Source organism: Amblyomma americanum, chromosome 5 (assembly GCF_052857255.1).
Source record: "Amblyomma americanum isolate KBUSLIRL-KWMA chromosome 5, ASM5285725v1, whole genome shotgun sequence".
NCBI lineage: Eukaryota > Metazoa > Arthropoda > Arachnida > Ixodida > Ixodidae > Amblyomma > Amblyomma americanum.
The window spans coordinates 110,874,396-110,887,877 of NC_135501.1; the positions used below are offsets into that span (position 1 = coordinate 110,874,396).

At 46.0% G+C, this 13,482-nt stretch overlaps 1 protein-coding gene across 2 annotated transcripts in view; it reads right to left on the minus strand.

The window, feature by feature from the left end:
• The window catches only part of LOC144132604 (multidrug resistance-associated protein 1-like), a 119,882-nt gene that overhangs the window by 48,107 nt on the left and 58,293 nt on the right, over positions 1 to 13,482 (minus strand). For both annotated transcript variants that reach the window (XM_077665134.1, XM_077665133.1), the window contains exons 14-17: positions 11,287 to 11,498; positions 8,625 to 8,801; positions 6,998 to 7,165; positions 4,698 to 4,879 (exon numbers count right to left, since the gene is read on the minus strand). In XM_077665134.1, coding sequence (XP_077521260.1) covers positions 4,698 to 4,879; positions 6,998 to 7,165; positions 8,625 to 8,801; positions 11,287 to 11,498 — 739 coding nt within the window. The remainder of the gene's footprint in view (positions 1 to 4,697; positions 4,880 to 6,997; positions 7,166 to 8,624; positions 8,802 to 11,286; positions 11,499 to 13,482) is intronic.

A 13,482-nucleotide genomic window follows, 5' to 3' on the forward strand; every position in this document is an offset into this window, starting at 1 on the left:
TCGTGATGCTATTGGGGGCGTCTGTAATCCACGCTAAACCTGAGAGTGCCATCTTTCTTCGTGACGAGGACAACAGGTGATGCCCAGGGGTTCGTGGACGGTTGCATGACGTCGTCCTGGAGCATTTGTGGAACTTGATGGCGGATGGCGTCACGTTCTTTTGAAGACACGCGATAAGGGCGCTGGCATAGTGGGCTTTGGTCGTCAGTAACGATAATTCCGTGCTTGGTAAGCGGCGTCTGTCGCTCCTTGGAAGTTGATGCAAAACAGTCGCGGAAGGAAGAGATGAGGTTTTCCAAGCAGCGTTTCTGACTGGCCAAGAGGTGCGGGTTTACGTCGGTCGGAATGGCTGTAGCCGTTGTATCGTCAATGTCTGACGGGGTGGACAAAGAGCACTGCCTGGAACACTCTCCAAGCTCGTCAAAGTAAGCGATGACCGCTGTCTTCGTTAAATGCTGTGGTTCACGGGAATAGTTGGTGACTAAGATGTCCATGCAACCGTTGGCAAGTTCTACTAGGCCTCGAGAGACACAAACTTGCCGAGCAAGTAGCAGCAGCACGTTCGCTTCAGCGATGCCAAGATTGCCGGTGCTGTCATTTAAATCGACTGTGACGAACTTGCTGGCTCGCGGAGGGATTGTTATGTAGACCGTCACATACGCGCAACATTACTCTTCTGGGCTCGGTGTTCGTGTCAACGGCTCGCTGGGAGGAAAAAGATACCATAAGCTCCCGAAGGTCGATGACCGCACCATACTCTTGAAGGAAATCCATGCCCAGAATGAGATCTTTCGAACAGTCACGTAATACGGCAAAGGAGCCAGTGAAAGTAAGACCGCGGATCTGGATGCGAAAGGTGCAGACGCCGGTCCGCGTCACTACATGGCCACCGGCGGTGCGGATCACGGGTCCACACCAAGGCGTCAGAACCTTACGGAGGCTTGTGGCGAGGTGCCTGCTCATCAGAGAAAAATCAGCGCCGGTATCGACGAGTGCGGTCACTTCATGACTGTCGACGGTTACTAAAAATTCAGCAGCAACTAATCGTTCATAGCACGTCGGATCGGGTCGTCGCTGCTCGGGCCGTCGCGTCAAATCGTCGGGTGGAGGCTGTTAACTTTGTGCAATGGCGGCGGCCCTGCCCCCGGAGGACGCCCTCTTCAGTTTTCCCGGCGAAGGGACGTGCCTCTGAGCTGACCAGGGGATGAGGGCCGACTGGGCGAAACAAAGCGCCTCGGGGACGGCGATCACGATTGGCGCCGCTGCGAGGTCGGGGGCAGCGCCTGAGTGGCCAGGTACTCCTCTATGTACTGCGGTCTTTCACCATAGCGCGGTCGAGGTGCGTCCGGTGGGAATCATCTTAAACCCATCCGCCGGTACTGGCAATTCCGCAGAATATGGCCGGGCTCCCCGCAGTGGTAGCAGAGCGGACGATTGTTGGATGTTCGCCATACGTGCGCTTTGCTGAAAAAAGGGCACAGGTCCTGCTGCCACTCGACGGGACGCAGGTAACGATGGGGTGGTCGTGGTTCGGCAACGGGGCGAAACGCTTGCTGCGCGCGGGCAGGTCGGCGCAGGGCATCGCTGTAGGACATCACGTGCGGCTCCGATAGTGGTGCTGGTGGTGGCTGCACCGCTCGCCGAATTTCGTCATGGAGGACATCGCTTGTAGAAGGTGTGCTTGCCGACGGAGCATCCAAGTGGAGGTGTCGCAGTTTTTCGCGAACAATGCTCCGCCCAAGCTCTTGCTGCGCCTCATCCCCGGGGCCTGGATAGGACATGCAGTAGTGAGTGGCTGCAACATCTGCCTGACGGCCGTATTGGGCACTCCGTTCTTGCAATGATCGTTCCATGCTCGTAGCTTCCTTGGCGTAGGCGGTGAGGGTTCTCGGAGGGTCGCGCATGAGGCCAGCAAACAGCTGCTCCTTTAGGCGCCGCACCTTTGTAGCTACGGGCACGGCTGGGCTGGCCCGATTGAAGAGGCGGGTCATGTCCTCAATAAACATGGCCACGCCCTCGTTGGACTGCTATGACCTGGGGCGAAGGGCAATTTCAGCATTTTCCTTTCGCTCGTTCGAGCTGAATGTGGCGAGCAGATGACGGCGAAAAGCTGCCCATTTAGAAAAAGATGCCTCGTGGTTCTCGAATCACGTTTTCGCCGAGTCTTGCAGTGCGAAATAAACATTCATCAGCCTCCGCTGGTCGTCCCATTGGTTGAACGCAGCAACACGGTCAAAACTGGCCGACCAATCTTCAACATCCTCGAACTGGTCTTCGTGGAAGGATGGTGGCGACCGAGTTGCGAGATGCACAAACGGCTGAGTACTGCCGGAGTACTGACCTGTCTGGCTGCCAGTGGTGGAAGTCATAGCTTGCACAGGCCTTTTCAGTGGCTCAAACTCGGGTTGCAGGCCTCGCAGGCGACGGCTGGCTTTGTGGACAGGTGTGGCGTCCGCGCGTCGGGAAGAAGCGTCAAGGATTTCGACGGGGTCAGCGTACATGGGATGGAACCCAGCACCTCCACCAAATGTCACTGACAAATGTAGAGGACGCGGGAAGCACAACCGTTTACTCGGGCGAGGCTTGCCAAACAGCCGCGCACATTCGAGAGAAAGAAGACGTTCGGCCACGCCCTGGGAGACAGGTTCGGCCACCAGGTGGCGCCGGCAGAATGTCAGCACTGTGGCAATATATAGTCAAAAAATAGGCGATTAAGAAGGCTAGAATATGTTTTCTGCGCTCATGTTTGATAACCCAACTTTCTAAATTAACAGACATCTTCCTTCTCAACTTTACGATCAGTAAAAAATAATTGCTCTCGCCAAATCCTTTGGGCAACTCTACAGCACATTGCCAAAGTCGGTCCCAGACTCTTTTGGCGAAGACTGGATCCGCCGCTAACCGGTTGCACGGAAGAATTCATAACATGCCAGGTACCTTAAGAGGGGCCCACGAAGGAGTGGGCTCTTCGGCAACGGAGAAATCTAAAATTTCAGATGGCCACTTGTTAATCGGGCTACGGCGGAGCACTAACAACTGTGCTCATATATTAAACTCGACAAATGAACGCCATATTTTCGCACAAATCCCTTGCTTGCATCTAAAAAGTATAGTCACAATGCTGAGGAGTCGGAAATAAAACCTCCACTGCTGACCAAAAGCCGGTGCAAGCTCACTGACAACGAATTTCGGACAGCTCACATTAATGCGGCATGCATGAAATGAACAATGCATGCAGTTCATTTCACAGCGCGGCATACTATTCAAGCGATTCTGAACAAAACGAGATTTCTCATTCAAGTCACGCGTAATGCAACTTGCGATGAAAAAAAAAGATGTGTGAAAAAAAAAAGTTTCATCATGCGGTATTTGAACCCACGCCGCCTATGTTGCATGTAGATTCTCGGGAGCGACGTGTTAGAGCACACTGCCGCAGAACAGCGCGGAGTGATACACGTTTTTTTGTGTGTGTGGACTACTTCCTTAGCCTTCACAGCGTTCTTGATGTTGGAAACGGTGTATAAGTCACTTTGGTACGTTACACCCCCACAAACAAAACCAAACAGAGAAGGGCAGCGTATTGCACTCGATGTTAAATATTTGAGCACGTACTTCAAATGGTCGTGCTAAACCACTGGTTGGAGCACCGTCTAGCTGTATTCCCCAAGAGATACCCGAAAACGTCGGTACATTGTAAAACTTAACCCAACATCGGCACTAGATCTGACAACAGAGCAACGTGTGTAAAAACTGGCACTTTTTCTGCTTCTGATACCTATGCCTCCTTTAATGATGAACTCGCGGAGCTTACTTTAGATAGGACAAAGAAAACCCTTCTAGAAGGTAAAAGATATGCTATAGTATTTTTGTCTCCACTGGACGAGTGTTTTTGCAATTGACTAGCCATCGGCATCATGGTCCATTCGAAAAACGCGAGACGTGCGACTCTTATGCTATCTATATGTAACCCAGAAGGGGTCGGCAGCAGATCTGAAGTGATCTTCTAGGAGTATTGGGGAAAAAAATTTAGGAGTATTCCCATTGGGAGTGAGACCGGTAGGAGAGGAGAGGCAGCGTAGAGAGAGGCTTAAGGTGTGACTCCACTTGCTCATGGCTAAGCGTTCGTTTACATCAACCTGAGCATGGAGAATTTTTCCTTCCCTCCAATACATTTCAGAGCAATATTGCTGTCGTTTCTTTCGTTCGTTGTCAGATGAATGTTCAGGGCTGGTTTTTGCTTTCACCTCTTGTTTCAATCTTCATCTAAGCTTTTCAACTTTCCACATTATTCGCAAATCACGTCAACAAAACTTTCGCAAGATATTTGACTGCGGTTGTCAGGAATGGAGTCTAACGATGACTATGCCGTAAAGGAAGCGCGTGGTTGGTAGCTAAACCGGCACAGCTTCAGTCGCGAAAACACGGTCTATACCATTCCTACCAAGTGGCCTTCCCAACTTGTCACAATGCAGAAAAAGGGCCAGTCACAATAAAACAGTGACTGTGTAGAGAGACATTTTGTTCTCCACACCCTCTAAATTCTCTGTGATCTCCTTCTCTGCCATCCATTCGAAGCTGCGCTCTAGTGGCCACTTTTAGAGCTCATCAGGAAGGAACTGGAGTGGTTCCGGAACGTCCTGTACAATTCAAGAAGGTGTTTAAAGATGATATTCACTTCCACAGGAAATTCTACTTACGTATTACGGTCATTTCCGCCTGTGTAGCTGCCTTGCACATCGTCGTGGATTGAAGCAGGGCATCTTTCATCTCTGACAAGTTCATTGATTCCATCAAATATGGAAACTTGTCTGTCAGCAATAAGAAGGACTTTGTCCATCTCCTGAAGATACCGACTTTGATTGCATACGACAAGGCGTGTCTGATGAAAAGGAAAAACAGAAGTTGTTTCTCAGGAATTTCCTGGATGGAGACTGTGTTATCATTCGACGGCATAAAATTGCCACGTTGTCTGTTGTGAGAAATTGTCAACTTTTGAGTAGTGTTTCTTAGTTCCCTCATTGCGAGCGAGACAGAGAATTAATAGAGAGTACTCAGATGTTTCTGCAGGTCATCAAACATCTCTAGTCAATTTCGTCATCAAGTGTAGGTGCAAGCTTGAGATACGTTGCACGAGAGGTGTGGCAGCTGTAGTGGGGCATTTTTTCGCTCTTTTCGCTGCTGGATGTTGCCCCACTAGCTCTGGTTTCATTCTGCTCTTCCAGCCGGGAAGCACGCATGGTCGACTGCATGCTTTCGCAGAATACAGAGCCACTGTCATCAACCGCTACTCTTCCAGCTGGAAATGACGCTTGGCTGCCCTCGCCACATTTTCTACTTCCTACATTTCTGTACATTCTATTTTCTACATTCTCTACACTGTACAGACGGACTGCGAGCGCTTCCGGCGAAGAGAATCTCTAAAAGCAGAACTATGAACAAAAGATAAAGACGAGGACGGTCAAGGACAAGTATATATTAGGCAATGTACAACCATTAGTTTGGCACCAGTTTTCCCCTTCTTTTGGTTATCCTCACTGAACCCTTGCCAAGCCCTCGTCGTGGGTATGAGTCATGTCAGTAAGGCAACAAAAACAACAACGTAGCCTGAGAAGATGCGATGACAGCCGTATTGTCGAAAGCACAGGTAAACACGGCTACTGAAATTTAAACCACCACCGATTTGACTCCCGCTCAAATCTTTGGCATGCATTTTTTTCTGGTGAGCACCATACCAGTGCTGAATGCAATGTAGTTCCGATAGGAAACCTCGGAATGTTTTCGATATGTTCTGCTGCGTATTCGGCGCCAAGTTTGGCTTCAGATATGCCGCGGTTTCGCGGAAAATGTGCCCAAGCGCTTCATGCTTAAGAAAGACATATAGAGTAAGGATATTTTATTCGTATAAGTGGAATTGAGCTACAGTGCGCAAAAGGAAAAGAGGACAGCCGGACTGTTTACATCGTTTTATATGACCGCTTTACTATAGAAAAGTTTTATTTTCATTCGATAGTTACGTCTCTTTGAAGAGTGCTTATATTATCTCCCCATCGGCATGGTCCTTCTCCCAATGTGTGCGGTTATTCTGTGAACTTTAAGGAAGATGCTAGAAGTTATGATTTTAGCACATTAGCTTGCTCTTTCTTCTTGATGTGCACTGCGAGAAAATGTCATATGCCTAACTTAACAAGAAAAGAAGGAAACGACTCCTCACAGCACTACAACAGCTATCGGTGAAAACGTGTGTAGTTGATGCCACCTTAGTCACAGGAAAATACTGATTTTCAACTTCACTGCAGAAGATAGGCACTGCATTGAAATTATCATTATAGATACACATCTAAATTATGAGCGGGAGTTTATTCCGGCTGTAGGCATACTAATAGGGGACTCATGCTGCCAGACACGCAGAATACTAGAAAATCGCAGTTCAGGAGTAGTATAGGAATGAACTCCGATGTGTAACGAACAAAGTAAAAAAAAAGTTAAAGTATTTTCCAGTGCTTCAAATATGTAGTCTTCTCATCTGGCTGCCACGTGCATACTCAGTGAAAACCGATGAAATTTTGCTGAGTGCTGGCTACTAAGCCGGAGCTAGGTATCGCACCTGCAACAGTAGCTCAGTTTCATTGCCGTTCGGCTGCTGATCTATAATTTTTTTGATAGAATTCCGGGTTCGGCGGAGGGATCTCTGGAGGGCTAAAAGGCAAAAATGCACCCAAGTGCTGCGCGATTGCAGTGCACGTTAATGCACGCCATGCGGTGAAAATTTATCTCGACACCTCCACTTCAACTACCGAATTTCAATTTTTGCTGCTCCTGTCCAGTGTCCGCAGTCCCTTCGTAGTAACGTTATAAGTATCGAGCTACTGGACCCCAAAAACAGTTCTTTCACGTGATGCTGTTTTTTTTGGGGTTTTAGAATACTTTTTTTCGTAAGCAGTACGCGACCGACGATTTTGCATTATTCTTAGTATTTGGTAAAACATTGTTTTCTTACTTTGTTCCGGAGGATTCCCTGCTTGCCAATGACCTTTCTAAACACCTTCGAGGCGACATGGACGTCCAGCGCGCTGAGCGTATCATCCAAGAGGTACACGCTGCTTTCGCTGTAGGCTGCTCGAGCAAGAGCGATCCTCTGCTTCTGCCCTCCACTTAGCGTTGCCCCCTGAAAAAAAACCACCCGATGCGGATGCATTTATTGCCCGCAAAATGGTTGCAAAACAGCGGAAAAGGTTAAATTTTTCCCTGCGTTCTGTTTTTCGGATTGCGCTGCGCACGTCAGCAGAGCGCGTCAGAGCACGGGAAAGAAAAGGGGTAATGGGACGCTAAGAGAAAATGACGATGGATAGCAACTCATTCACGCAAACGGGAGCAAGCAAAGAATGAAAATGCCACTACTGATATTCAAGTTTCACCACTGGAGTTGCAATTACCTAGCTATGATTTCGTGAGAACGTTGTCAAGGCGTCAGTGTTACTGGCAGTGAGATACAGTGGCTTGAACGTGGAAGAGGCTTAACAATAGATGATTGAATAATGTTTTTCTGGACGATAGTGATGTGCCGGGTAGGGGGCCGGAGGGTAAAATAAAATTCGCGGCTTATTTCGTCTTTCGGAGCAGACGTAAGGATGAAATGCATTGCAGAAAAGCCGTAGCACATGCTAGGACACGGCTCAAAGATGTGAGCAGCAGCACTCGGATCTTGTAGACTCCATCATCAGCCAATCATTCGTTAGCTTTTCATATCTAGCGAAGATGCGCCCGACTACTTTCGCCTTTTTGGTGTTTGGCAACCAGCATGACCAGCGCAAGCCACCAAAGACGGGAACATGGCGGCTACTAGACTCTTAGGATGGTGGTCAGTGTCAACTGCGCTTTTCGCTTCCTCAAAAACAATTCTCTCTTAGCCATCTTCGCAAGCAATCACAACGAAGAACCAACGGAAGAACATGACGAAGATTATAATATCTAGTTATAACACGGGGCGAGAGGCTACAAGGCATGCACACCGCGCAATAGGAAGCTGTGCTGGCAGAGTAGTCGTATGCTGCGAAAAGCGATGATCTGTCTGGCCATGCGGCCGATTTAAATACAGTTCGGGACAAATGATTTAAAAACAGTCCCCTTGGCTCAAGCGGGCACACTCCGGTGCACATCATGCGCATCATTACATCTTTGTTTTACAGCAGTTCTTGTTTTTCTCTCGGTTCACGCTTCCGGGGTATTCTACACGTCGTTTTAATAAATCCAAATAGCAAACCATTTCTGGAGTTTTGCGCCTCTCCCATCTCTGACATTCATCAGCGCAAGCTTCATGCTTCCCTCTAAACGCTCCCACTCTATCGCAAGTCCTAGCGAATGAATATATGTGCTCATGGTGAAGCTGCACAAGCTTGCAGCGAGGAAGGGGGCGCATGCCTGCCGACACCGGCGCAAGACCACTTTGCCAGCTTGACAGGCTGCAGATAAACATAAAAACAAATCACAGGAAATTCTGAGCAGTGTCAGATGTTATATACTCATTTCTAGTCAGTTATACTTTTGTTGCAAATGGCTCCACACTAGTGGCATAAAGGAGAACGGATAACGCGAAGCCGGGCCAAAATGGAACAGTAATCGCTTACCTTTTCCCCAACTTCGGTGAGGTCTCCAGATGGTAATGAAGCGATGTCTTTCAGCAGATCGCAGGCACTCAGTACACGCTGGTAGAAGGCGGCATCAAACTTCTTCCCAAACAAGATGTTGTCCCTTACAGACATGTTGTAGATGCACGCCGCCTGTGGGACGCACGCTACGGACCCCTGCACAAACACAGCTCTAAACAATGAAGTTCGTGAAATTCGGCGTTGAATCATCTATATGAAAGGCCATGTGTAATGAGTGAGTAAAAACAGCTTTTTCTGCATGGCTACATCAATTACTCAGTGGAAGCTTCTCTCGTGTGAATAGTTGTTGATGCAACACTTACAACAGCTGACAGCGCAATCTGACGCTTCCTACTGCAGCGAAAATCTATCAGTGTAAATCAGCGAATCTCAAGTACGCGGCCTTCGACGCTAAAAAAATAGTGATTGGTTTCATTTTCCCCGCTCTGGGAGAGGATATACAAGCATTCAAACTATTTTTTTCTACGAGTGGATAGGCCAATGTTCCTGGAAGTGACAAAACCGTAATTCACTTACCGATTGAACATTCCATCTCCGTCCGAAAGCATTATTGGCGGTGGGGAGGGGAGGGAGGCCATAAAGGCAATTTATAGTGATAAAAGCAATAATGTAATAACAGAGAAATAGACAGCTGCGCGCCAAGTCATAAATCAAGTAGGAATGCGGGAACGGACCTTCAGTGAAGCTTTTAGCAATGCGAGCAGGTAAACGGGTAGTCTGTCTCACTGGGTGTCGATTTGCCCAATATGTAGAAAAAAATCACTTAACAGAGAGCTAACGGTGTCTTGGCGTACGTATTTAACGTGCATAGTTAGTAAAGCTCGCAGTTCTCCCCTCTTGCTAGCTCTGGCGAGAGCGAATCAAGCGACAGTGTTCTGGAGCCCATGAAATATAAAACGGCTACAATAAGGAATAAGTTAGAAGTTACGCACAGAAATACTCTTTCTATTAGAAACCGCGAATCAGTTAGGCCCCAAACACAAACCACTGCTTTAAGAGGCCTCAGTAACCCTTCATACTTAGCACAAAGGTGTGGTGTGAAGCGACATGAGGCCAAACGCGTCAAAAAAGCACTGAGATGTTATAGGTTATCTTAACATGTTTGCGATGCTTGTGACCTCAGCACTAGTCACGACTTATACTCAGATGTCACATCGGCTTGCTATGACTCTGCTGCTATAATTTGTTGAGATCCTCAAGGATTGTACTCAACTAGGCAGCCTAAAAAAAGCGAAATACGCAGGCTAATTCTGTTTGTTTGTGTTATAATTACACAGGTGCCTAATAGCCTTGAAATTTACAATGAATCTTTTTAGGATAATTGCCATAAGCTTCATTCCACATATTCTCATGTTCTCTATTCATGAAGCTGAGTGACGAGTGCCATTTTAGCGGTTTTTCTTTTTGAAAAAAAAAAACTTTTGGCTTGGAGGCGGTGCACACTGAAAGCTTCATCAGATTACCACGACGCTAATTCCTTCTCCAGACTGAAGTTTTAGTGAAATACACGAAATTTCATTCCTTTATATGCTATCCGACGCAATAACTTCGTCTGCAGTGATGCTTTCCCCAGTGTGTTCTCGAATACATTCATGCCCGCGTTTTGAAACATAAGAAGCAGAAACACGCCTATATGCAATTGCGAATAACATTTCCTTCGTATTGTACATATCTGAAAGTAACGTCTTCAGCTACTTTCACGCACCCTATTTGATACTTGGGTCTTTGCACTTTTCAATGAACTTCTCTAAATTATTTATGTATTCTGATAGAGCATAACTGTTTCGCATCGACTCCAACGCTGGTTTATTATATAGGGTTGGCAGGTGTAGTCATAATTGCCCTAAAACTGCAACTTTGTCACTTGTGATACAAACTTGCAGTGCGAAGAGGGCAAAAACTATAGAGTAAGATTTACGGCCAGCTTAGAGGCGCAGCATACCTTCCGGTCTTATGATACCTATGATATCTTCCGCGCGTACATATTGCTACAATGTTATATTTTGTTTTCTTTTGATTCACTTAGTTAGTTTTGATGAGGTAGAATTTTTGGTTATATTTTGAAGTGAGCTTATCGCTATTTGCACTATTTACAATGTATTAAATAGATCGTTTCTATCTTAGAATTGTTACTGCAGCTTACGTATTGCTTTTCCACTAAGTATTCATCGCTGTTTATTTTATTCCCAAGTGCATCCGTTTGAAAATCATATTTTTGCAAGACATCTGACATCAAGCATTTCTTACTGCAAGCACACAAATAAACTTGGGCTTATCTCAACCTAAAGGCTGAGGATATTGTTGTCGATTTTACTGGCACTGCCACAATAACAATCAACCAGCAACAGCGTTCGTACGACACAGACATCCTGAAAAAAAAATTCTGCACACCACTTCGTTGTTATAAGTTTCATAACTGAAAAACCCTGGATAAGCATCACTCGGTAATCAAAACAAATGTTAGCAAACGTTCGCAAAAGTTAGCAAATGTTAGCTATGGTGCTCCATATTTAAATATTAAAATCTTTTCGATTCGTCATCGTGCGCTGAACAGCACGCATAAGCGTTTTTTACAAGCAAGTCTATGTTAAAGGCAATGACATAGACATGACATGGTTACCTTAACGGTGTAGTGGCCATGAAGGATGTGCATCTCGCCCAGAAGTGCAGCCAGGAAGGCAGACTTGCCGCTGCCCACCGAGCCCACGAGGCCAACCAAGGATCCAGGGGGTATTGTGAGGCTGACTTCACGCAGGACTGCTTCTGGGCGGTTTTTCACGAATACTGGCACAGAACTCCAGGCGAAAGAGCAGTGCTCGAGACAGATGGAGCCTTGAAGAGAGTTTAAATGCGTTTGTCAGTGCAAGTCATCCCTTTCCTTTTACTACAAGCAGTTTGTTGCTGCCACAGTGGTTGACTCTGTTGTGTTTAAAAGGTTTCGTCGGAACGTGCGTTCCTTCAACAACACACTCGATGAGTTTCATGTTAATCGCAAACGTTCCGCTCCACCTTTGATTTAGTCATGACATCTCAATAATGTCTCAATACCGATTACTTATAGCTGCCAATCTTTTTACCTATTCAATTTACATTAACCATGATTGTAGTCATGATGTAGGCGTCTGTGTTCTTGCTTATTACCAAGGTGAGTGTGATATGGTGGAATGCCTATGCTACATGTCTCTAGTTGTGTTAGTTGTTCCTGTAATACGTAGTATTACTGTTCTTTTTGTTCTCTATATATCACCCAGCGGGGAAATCTGTTTGTTCTCTGAGTGCATCCACTCCTTTTTCTTCCTTTTATATGGGCACTTAAATAAGATGTAGTTGTAAGTGCTGACATTAGCATACATCTTCATGAAACGGAGCAAATAGTTTCACTTTTGGTATAATTTTGAGTAACATAGATATGCCTGTTAACTAAAAGAGCCCGCCAGCGTTACGTGTAGTTCAGAAAGACTACGTGGTTTATTTATCACTAGTAAGAATGCTTCATATGCACTGTCAAGAGTAACTGATTTAAGTATCCGAATGGGAGTCTATGCGCCTAAAAAGTTCATTGAGTGGATGGATATCTCAAAAGCAACGCACGTTAAAAATGTGGACATGCGCATGCGCAGGAGCGCACGAAACTAATGTGCGGCCGCCACGGTGGCTCAGTGGTTATGGTGCTCGGCTGCTGTCCCGAAAGACGCGGGTTCGATTCCGACCGCAGCGGTTGAATTTTGATAGAGGCGAAATTCTAGAGGCCTGTGTACTGCGGGGTGTCAGTGCACATTCTAAAACCCCAGGGGTCGAAATTTCCGGAGCCCTTCATTACGGCGTCCCTCATAGCCTGAGTCGCTTTGCAACGTCAAACCCCAATAAACCATAAACCAAACAGATTAGTAAGCTACTTGCAGACGATTGGCGTGTATGCGATACGTCATCTCAACTTGAAGCGGAACGACGGATCAACAAGAAGTTGTGTTAAAAATTGAGAAAAATTTCCACAGAAACGCATGCATCTTTGGCCCAAGTCTACCATACACATGCCGTGAGTAGAAAATGCGCTTATCACTGGTTAAAAAGTTATCTGGAGGGTAAAAAAACAGTCTAAAGAAAAAGGTATTTTTCCTTCAGAAGAATAATCCACGTGGCGCAAGAAAAGGCCTTTCTTGAAAATCACAGGTAGTTAAAATAAAGAAATCACATTATATCACTCCGTTTTTATCTTCAACAATACGTTGAATGGTATTACGGCGTCATTAATGGTGAAAGCATCCCAGGCTTAATTTCACAATCGCATCAAAAAATTAATTTTCCCAACAGAGTCAAATATTCCTTATTTAATGTTTTATTTTAGCCGCAACCCTCTTGAATTGTTCTGCAAAAATGCGCGCAAAAACATCTACTTTCCATAAACAAACCATTCTTCAGAAGAAAAAAAGATTTTGTGCAGTCTCATTCAGCAAACCCTAACCGTAGTAAATTTTAGTGGTTGTTGACTGTTGCACTTGAATAATATGGAGCAGAACAGACATATCAACACCATTTCCTTACTGGATCCTTCACATCAGTCTGATTTGTCCCAACCGAGCTGCCATTAGTCCAAGTTAATTTTACCCACTAAGAAAATAATTAAGGCCGTCAAGCTGTTAATTGCTAACTACTGTTTTGACTAAATATATTTATTGGCTGCTCATAGCTCCTATGAAATACTATGCCATATACCCGAAGTATTACATTTCATTTCGTGGTCAGTTGCTTGCAAATAGTGACAATGTGACCTTGAGCGCAGCATGACAAGGAAGGTCACCTCTTTTTCCTATACATC